The sequence below is a fragment of the Desmodus rotundus genome, chromosome 6 (genome assembly GCF_022682495.2).
Source record: "Desmodus rotundus isolate HL8 chromosome 6, HLdesRot8A.1, whole genome shotgun sequence".
Lineage (NCBI taxonomy): Eukaryota > Metazoa > Chordata > Mammalia > Chiroptera > Phyllostomidae > Desmodus > Desmodus rotundus.
Window position 1 is genome coordinate 658,322 of NC_071392.1, and position 8,330 is coordinate 666,651.

At 61.4% G+C, this 8,330-nt stretch overlaps 1 protein-coding gene across 3 annotated transcripts in view; it reads left to right on the forward strand.

Annotated features, from left to right (window-relative positions):
* ADCY1 (adenylate cyclase 1) overlaps positions 1-8,110 on the forward strand; it is a 32,714-nt gene extending 24,604 nt beyond the window's left edge. Inside the window, exons 13-20 of one of the 3 annotated variants that reach the window (XM_053927352.1) lie at positions 208-464; positions 741-867; positions 1,860-1,976; positions 2,586-2,732; positions 3,160-3,258; positions 5,766-5,880; positions 7,338-7,462; positions 7,587-8,110. In XM_053927352.1, coding sequence (XP_053783327.1) covers positions 208-464; positions 741-867; positions 1,860-1,976; positions 2,586-2,732; positions 3,160-3,258; positions 5,766-5,880; positions 7,338-7,462; positions 7,587-7,925 — 1,326 coding nt within the window. In that variant the 3' untranslated portion in view covers positions 7,926-8,110. Of the gene's footprint in view, positions 1-207; positions 465-740; positions 868-1,859; positions 1,977-2,585; positions 2,733-3,142; positions 3,259-5,765; positions 5,881-7,337; positions 7,463-7,586 lie in introns of those variants that run through there. The other 2 variants (XM_053927353.1, XM_053927354.2) reach the window with 2 other exon arrangements.
* Positions 8,111-8,330: the final 220 nt, after the last annotated feature.

Sequence of the window (8,330 nt, forward strand, 5' to 3'; positions counted from 1 at the left end):
CTTGCGAAGGGAGACCTTCCCCTCTGTAGTGAGCGGAGGACAAAGGGTCGGGTGGGAGGAACAGGAGGGGGGCGGGGCAGTTGTAAAGTGTTGGCTCTTGGGTCAGTGGGTTTGCAGGTGCAGAAGCCACAGGGGTATTGGAAGTAGGGACAGCTGTGAGTCTTGAGTGAGTCCCTCCCTAGCTTCTTGCCCTCTGTCCCCCTCCAGGTGGGCTGCCTGCCCTGGGCCTGGAGCTCCAGTCCCAATGATTCCCTGGTGGTCCTGTTGCCCAGAGGCCGGAGCCCAGTGCTGCCCGTGTCGCCCTGCGAGGCGGTGCCTCACGCCCTGCTCTGCGGCCTCGTGGGCATGCTCCCACTCACCATCTTCCTGCGGGTCTCCTCCCTGCCCAAACTGATCCTGCTGGCTGTGCTCAGCGCGTCCCACATCCTGGTGCTGGAGCTCAGCGGGTACTCCAAGGCTCTGGGGTAGGTGCACCACTCCCTCCAGGACACACCGGCGCGGTGTCGGGCTGTCCGGGCCGAGGGCTCTGTGCTCTGGTGGCTGGTGGGGGCCTTTGGTTCGGTGGCTTCTGCACTTCAGCCCCAGGTTCGGGAAGGCCTCCGGTTCCGGGGATACCTGGCTCAGCGTGGGTCGGCCCCAGGGGTCGAGGCAGCTGTCGAGTGTGAAGGGCGCTCTCAGGGCCTGGCCTGTGTCAGGGGAGAAGGTCAGCACGACTGGGTTTGCCTCTCGTCTTCCCCGAGGGGCGGCGCCGGCTCTGCACGCAGCTTCGAGCCGATCCTGGCGACCCTGCTGTTCTCGTGCGCGCTGGCCCTGCACGCCCGGCAGGTGGACGTCAAGCTGCGGCTGGACTACCTGTGGGCTGCACAGGCAAGACTCGCCCTTCTGCTTCTGGGGGAGGGGCAGGTGCGGGGTCCTGGCTGGATACCAGCCAGCTGTGAAGGCGGCGCCATCTGGCATGAGCCGTGGGACCCAGGCCGGACGGAAGACAACACAGCAGGGCTGGAGGGACGGCTGGGGTGACCCCTTCTGAGGGTCTGAGTTTGGTGGTTTTGTGAGTAGTGAGTTCCCCTTCCCCAAAGGAATTCAAGCAACTACTCATCTACTTTCTGTAGACATCTGCCTGGGGACGGTGTGACCCAAGGGAGGGCTTACATTGTGGGAAGGGCTCTGTGGACACCTGGTCCCCAGAGGTGGCAGAGGTGGACCCTGGAAATGGGGTGAAGCTCCCCATTGTCTGTCCTTTGAAAGTTCCAGCAGACTGGGTAGTGAGTTTCCCAGAAAGTTGTGAGTCCTGTGGGTGGCTGTCCCCTCAGTCCGCGTCTCTGCGGGGTTGGGGCTGGGACGGGCCTGGTGTGGGCCCTCGGTGTCTCCGCGTGCATTCGGTGACGAGAAAGGAGTGTGCGTTTGTGATGTCGGTGAAGGTGCTCAGCAGACACTGCACTCATGGGTCCTGGCAGAGGTGCCGAGGCAGACATCGTTCAGGGCACGTGTGACAATGCAGTGGCCCCTGCGGGGTGGGGGAGGGGGCGCAGCCCCAGATACGCAAGGAAAGGGGGTTTAGCCAGGAGCAGATGGGGCGGGCAGACGGAAGCTCACAAAGTGGACACATCAGGGATAAGGGGGAGTTCGGGCTAAGCTGATGTAATGGGATTCCTGCTGTGGACGGCCCGGTGGTCTGATGTCACCAGGAGGGTGGTGGGGGACAAGGAGCCTCTCAGATGTTCTGTGTGGTCAGACAAAAAGGGTGGGCCTGGCTGAACTGGCGGGCAGGGACATCCCCAAGTCAGGACTCGGTTGGGAAGGGGGTTCTGGGCGTGGCCACGCAGGGTGCTGAGTGAGCTGAATGCGTCCACCTGCAGGCGGAGGAGGAGAAGGACGACATGGAGCGAGTGAAGCTGGACAACAGGAGGATCCTCTTCAACCTCCTGCCGGCCCATGTTGCCCAGCACTTCCTTATGTCCAACCCCCGGAACATGGTCAGTGCAGCCACCGGCGCCCCGGTCCCAGCCCTCGGAGGTCTGACCCAGCGGCCCTCCCACACTACTTGCCTGCTTAGAGTCTGGCCGAGGTTGGGGGGTCCCCATGGCCACCCCCAAGGGCAGGGAGGGCTGGGCCATCAGGAGGCTCTTGGGACAGATGAGGTGCCCGGAATGGTGGCTTCCCTTTGATCTGGGAGAGTGCACAGTGCCCCTTGTCCCTGAGAAGGGACAGTGGCTTCTGCAGCTGGTGTGTGCGCTGTTCGGGCTGGTCAGAACCTCCTCTCACTGCACCTGCCCAGCGAAGCCCTGGGGCCACCAGACCACAGAGCAGGGCTAACAAACGCTGATTCAAGAGGGAAGAGGCTTGGCCAGGTTTTTGGCTCCCAAGGCACAAGCCCCAAGGGTCAGCTTGACCGGCATGGCCTGGAATAGCTCTTGGGCTCAGTCTCGGGGCCGTGGGCCACAGACGCCTCCCACCGCCCCTCCTCGCCCTGCTCTGCACTGGCTGTGAGCTGACCTCCCGGGGAACCCAGACCCCCTGAGCCCCTCCTGTGAGCAGCACGGGTCCCCCGCACCAGCCCCCGCTGACCCAGCCTTTGCCCCCAGGACCTCTACTACCAGTCATACTCCCAGGTGGGCGTCATGTTCGCGTCCATCCCCAACTTCAACGACTTCTACATCGAGCTGGACGGCAACAACATGGGCGTGGAGTGTCTGCGGCTGCTCAACGAGATCATCGCCGACTTCGACGAGGTGCGCGCCGCGGGCGACCAGGAGCTGGTGTCTGGGTGGGTGGGCCGCCTCCTCCCACAGCGGGGCACGTGCTCCAGGAGGGACGGGACAGGGGAGCGCATGTGTCCATCTCCTTGGGTCCTGATAGGACGGGGGGAGCGCCGCTGGGCGGGCACTGGGCTGTGAGGCTGGCGCTGCATCCATCCCTTACACCGGGGGCTCGGGGAGTGTGGGCTGGAGCTTGGCCCGTTCTGGTGGTCTCCCTGGCTCCTCTCTCTCAGGTCTTTGCGGGACTCCCTCTGGCCTGCGTTTCTCGGCTCAGCCCAGACCTGGCCTGGTGCCCAGAGCAAAGGAGACACAGTGCTCAGTGGTGGCCCCTGGCATCCGATGGTCACGGCGACTTGTCTAAAATGTAATGTAACGTTGAACAGTCTTTGTTTTCAACAAGCTCATGGACAAGGACTTTTACCAGGACCTGGAGAAGATCAAGACCATCGGCAGCACCTACATGGCTGCGGCAGGGCTGGCGCCTGTGGCCGGGGCCAAGGTGGGTGCCATCCGGGAGCCCTGCTCAGAGCTGTCCCCGCCCTGCCCTCAGCTGTCCCGGGCCCTGGACAGGCCCCCTCTCTGGGCCTCCGCCTGTCCTCTGCATAGGGTTAAGGCGGAGGCCGGCAGGCCACCTCGGCAGTTGCCAGCTCTTTCCAGATGCAAGCTCCTTCGGAAGGTCAGCACGGGGGGGTGGGGGGGTGCTGGTCACAGGACTTCCATGCAGTCCTGCCCTTTCCCACCAGCCCAGGCCCACTGAGTGTTCCCCTTCCCCAGCACAGAACTGGGCACGGAGTCCTCAGGCTGTCCCTAAAAAAAAAAAAAAGCAGAAAAAGGGAGATGCAAAAAAAGGATGCAGTGAGTGGAAAACAATTACAAACGTGGCAGATACTAGTCCAATCACACCAGTAATCGGTTTAAAGGGGAATGGCCAACATGCCCATTAAAAGGCAGACTGAAGAGTGACTTCAAAAAATACCCAACTAGGTTTCCCACAAGAAACACACTTTATAAAGACACACAGAGATACATTAAAAGCAAAAGGATGTAGAAAGAGCGTGTTAGCAGGAATAAAAACCCAAGCAGGTGTCCTGACCTCAGAGCCCACCTCAGATGAAGGAGCATCGTCAGAGAGCAATACAGGTTCGCCCCAGGAGGACGGAGGAGTCGCCTCTCCAAGACGTAACAATCGTCGATGTGTTTGCACATAACAGAGAGTCAGACAGGATGCGGGCGCAACAGCCGGCAGAGCTGCCAGGAGGAAGAGGTGACAGGCCGCTGTAGCTGGTGGCTGGTGCCGGGCGGATCCAGGGGGCTGAGCATCAGTAGGGGGAGTTGAGCTAGTAAGAGATTACAGCCAGGTTGCGGGTCATAAGGTCGACCTATGAAGGTTGGTAGCTTTCCCATCCACCGGGAATGAGCAAGTGGAATTTGGAATAAACACACAACGCTATTTAGGCACAGTCCCTACGTAAACACCAGACGTAGAAGTGCGTACAAGGGCCACAGGAGGAGGCCTGTAAAACTCTGGCAAAGAAGGTGGTTCTTCCCGCAGAGGGGGCTCCATGCTGCGGAGCCCCCAGCAGATGGGTAGGTTGCAGGTGATCCCCGCAGAAGCCCAGCAGGTGGTGCTGTGACGTCAGCCAGCGGGTCCGGAGTTCACGTGGAGTGGGGAGACCCAGGATGGCCGCACCACACTGAAGGACAGCAACAGGGTGGAGGGCCGACTCCCCCGACTCTCAGACTTACAGGAAGCAAGTCAGTGCTGCGTTGATGAGAGAGGAGGCACAGGGGTCAGGGGAGGGGACAGGGAGGCCAGAACTGGACCCCCGTGAATACAGACAAAGGAGCAAATGGAGCAAAGAGAGACATTTTGACAAACGGTGCTGGAACAACTGGACACCCGTCCGTCTGTCTGTCTATATATCAGTCTATTTTTAGAAATGGAAGTCTACTCACAGACTTTACACTCTTCGCAAAAATCAGCCCAAAGTGGACCACAGACCGAAATGTGAAATGGAAAACTAGAACACACTGGGCGGACACCAGAACGCCCAGGTGACTTGGGTTCAGCGTGCGTTTGTAGGTTCAACGCCACAGGCACGGCCCACGGAACAAAACATCGGTCAGTTGGACCTAATTCAAAACTTAAAGTTCTAATCTGTGGAAAATACTGTAACGAAAAGACAAGCCATTGACCGAGAGAAATTTTTTCAAGTGACACTGTTCTGTATTACACAGTTATACACACATTGGTCAAACCCGTACAGCGAAGCCTCGTGTGACCTGCGGGCTGCAGCTGGTACGAATGAGTCAGTGGTACTGAGCGTGTCACCGTGTGTCAGGAGTTAACAACCGGGGGGGGGGGGTGGCAGGGGGGAAGGACTCTGTGCTATGGCCTCTGCAGATCTGACACTGGTCTAAAAAATGTTAATTTTTTTTTAAAAAAGCATTAGTTCCCTAAATTTGAGGGCTAGTAAAATATCCTTTAAAAAAGAAAAGTGAGAAATTTTGGCATTTAAAAAAAAATGTAGAGTTGTCATTGCATCAGAAAAGAACGGACCTTCCCCCCCAGGGAATGATGGCTGGCTCGGTCCCGTGTAGGAGGGGGACCCCCGCTGACCTGTTTTCCTTGTTTATGGCCTGGTGACAATGTTGTCCTAGCAGCACCTGGGACATCTGGTGCCCACTCACAGGGGCTGCCCACTTGTCTGCGAAGGGCTGGCCTGGGCTCCACTGGCCTCTGTCTCAACTTCCTGCCTGTCGCAGGGGCCGTTCAGGGTGTCCCCGGGGAGCTGGGGAGGGTGCAAATCCCTGGCAGAGACCAGACTGCTGCCCCCAGGGGCATAGGAACGGGCCATAGTTGGGGGGCTGCCTTGCTGATGTGGGGTCCCTGATCCCACCGGGGCCACAGGCTGGGCCCCCATGCCCAGCAGCTGCCCTGCAGGATGGCCCTGCCCCTTGGTCCTCATTCCCCCAAACGTGATGCCTGTGTCTGCTCATGTCCAGGCTAAGAAGTGCATCTCCTCCCACCTCAGCACGCTGGCGGATTTTGCCATCGAGATGTTCGACGTCCTGGACGAGATCAACTACCAGTCTTACAACGACTTCGTGCTCCGCGTGGGTAGGTGCCCGCAGCCACTCAGCCGGCTCTGGGGGCGGCGGCTGGACCCTGCTCCCGTCGAGTTGACGGGGGAGGGTGACTCCGCCGGAGGCACAGCTTGGGGGTGCAGAGACAGCTCTCTTTGGAAGTGGGGTGCCAGTGCCGTGAACCTGGGAGGGCTCAGGTATAGCTCGTCAAAGACCCAGAAATCACCGATTTTGTTGTGACATCCAGTCGCGCCTCGGAGTCCGTAGGGAGCTGGAGGAAAGTGCCCCGTTTCCATCAGCCGGCCCCAAACACGGGCGAGGTCCTGTGTGTGGGGTGGGGGGTGGGTCCTCGTCCTCCTGGGCGCCCCTTGCCTGGGAGTGAGGAGAGGAAGCTCTGAGTGCTTCGCTAGCTTTTACAAAACCATAGTGTCAGTTTTTGTCTTAAATTCAGTTTTTTTCTGAGATGAAAACAGGAACAGAAATATTCCTCCTAGTTCCGCATAGAATTAAACTGGAGATTTATGGTGGTTTTAGAGTTTAAAAACAGACCCAAGTCTGGGACTGAGTGCAAGGGCAGGGGCAGGGGACCCTCAGAGTGGGCGGAGTTCAGATGGACTTGAACCCAGCTCTGCTTCTGTCCCTGCAGGCCCGGCGGGCAGTGTGCTGGGTCCCCCCCACAGTGTCCAGGTCTCCTATTCCTGCTGTGGCTCTGCCTGACCCCTGTAGGCACAGGAAGCAGATCTGAGGGTCCGTCAGGGAGATTCTGTCGCTCTGTCTGCATAGGAACCCCCCACACAAGCCTGGCCATTGTGCCTGATGGCCGGCCACACCAGGGGCTGGACACTGGCTCAGTCTCGTCCCCGGGGCCCGGGGCGTCCTGGTTGGCGGTGGGGGTTCCCTGTGTGAAGTGGTCACCTTGGGGCTCCTCTCGGCTCCCCGTCCCCTGGCTGCAGTAGAGCTCATGCTGTTGAGTCCTGCCCCGCCCTCCCCTGTGCCCCAGCCCCACTGCCCAGGCTCCAAGGCACCGACTAGGCCGGTGTCCGACATGGTGCTGACACCCCTGGCCACGCCCGGAAAGATCAGCGCAGGAGGGCAGAACGGGAAGACGGCCGCAGGGCGGCTTGTGTTTCCCCCGGGCAGCCGGTCCCTGGCCTGTGAGGGCAAGGGGCCGTCGCCCCTCAGAGCGTCCTGAGATGCTGTGACCCACCCTGGGCCCCGCACCCAAAGCGGCCATGGGGTCCCACCCTGGGGACACAGGCGGGAGCCCCAAGGGGGCACACGGAGCTCCCACAGATGAGGGGTCAGCCTTCTGTGGCCAGAGTCTGTGCGGCGGCTACTGTTCTCAGGGTCAGGGCGGTGCCGCCCCAGGAAGCGGTGGTCCTGCTTTAGGATGGGGCCCTGCACCAGGTGACCCCCAGAACCTGTGACCTGGAAGGGGCAGCGCGTCCCCTGGAAGTGTCTCTGGGACCGTCCGCGGTGCTTGTCTTCCAGGCATTAACGTGGGCCCCGTGGTGGCCGGCGTGATCGGGGCTCGCCGGCCGCAGTATGACATCTGGGGAAACACCGTGAACGTGGCCAGTCGGATGGACAGCACCGGCGTCCCCGGCAGGATCCAGGTCAGCCACCCCAGTCCCCGAGGCGCAGGCCCCAGGCCTTTCAGGAACAAGGGCATCCTCCTTCCCATGGGCGCAGAGCTCCACCCCTCCCGCCCATGAGCCCAGCTGCCGCTCTCCCCCACAGGTGACCGAGGAGGTGCAGCGGCTGCTCAGGCAGGGGGCCTACCACTTCCTGTGCCGCGGCAAGGTCAGCGTCAAGGGCAAGGGCGAGATGCTGACCTACTTCCTGGAAGGCAGGACCGATGTAAATGGCTCACACCCCAGGTCCCTGAACTCCGAGCAGAAAATGTGTCCTTACGGGAGAGCTGGCCTCCAGACCAGACTGGCCGCAGGCCACCCCCCGGTGGCCCCCATGGTCGGCCACCCGTTTGGAGCTCGGCTGGGGGCTCGGCGGGGCTTAGGGCTTGCCGCCCGTGCCCCTGACCCGTACCCACCCCCAGGAGCAGCTGGGAAGGAGGCTTAGTGGAGCCGTGCTGGCCGCTGGGGGCGCAGGGCGGATGCTCGGGGCCTCCATCACTCCAGCAGGACCAGCCGGCCAGCAGAGTGGGGCTGGGCCGGCAGCCGGGCTGGGGCAGGGGCCAGCCCCACCAGCGGAGACGTGAGGCCGCTCCATCCGGTCCTCGTGGCGGGGGCAGGGTGGGGGCCAGCTGCCCGGGACGGCCGGGTGAGCACAGGGCTGCAGGCTCCCAGGAGAGCAGGCCTGCAGGAGCCCAGAGTGGCCGGGAATGAGGCCTGGGACCAGACCCAGAGCCACCGGGCCCTGGACAGACGGCTTGGGGAGACTGAGGAGCCTGGGCCCTTGGCCCAGGGCGGGGGCTGCTGGCTGTCTTCAAGAGCCACTTTTTGCCAAGAGCCAGAGGCTGGTCCC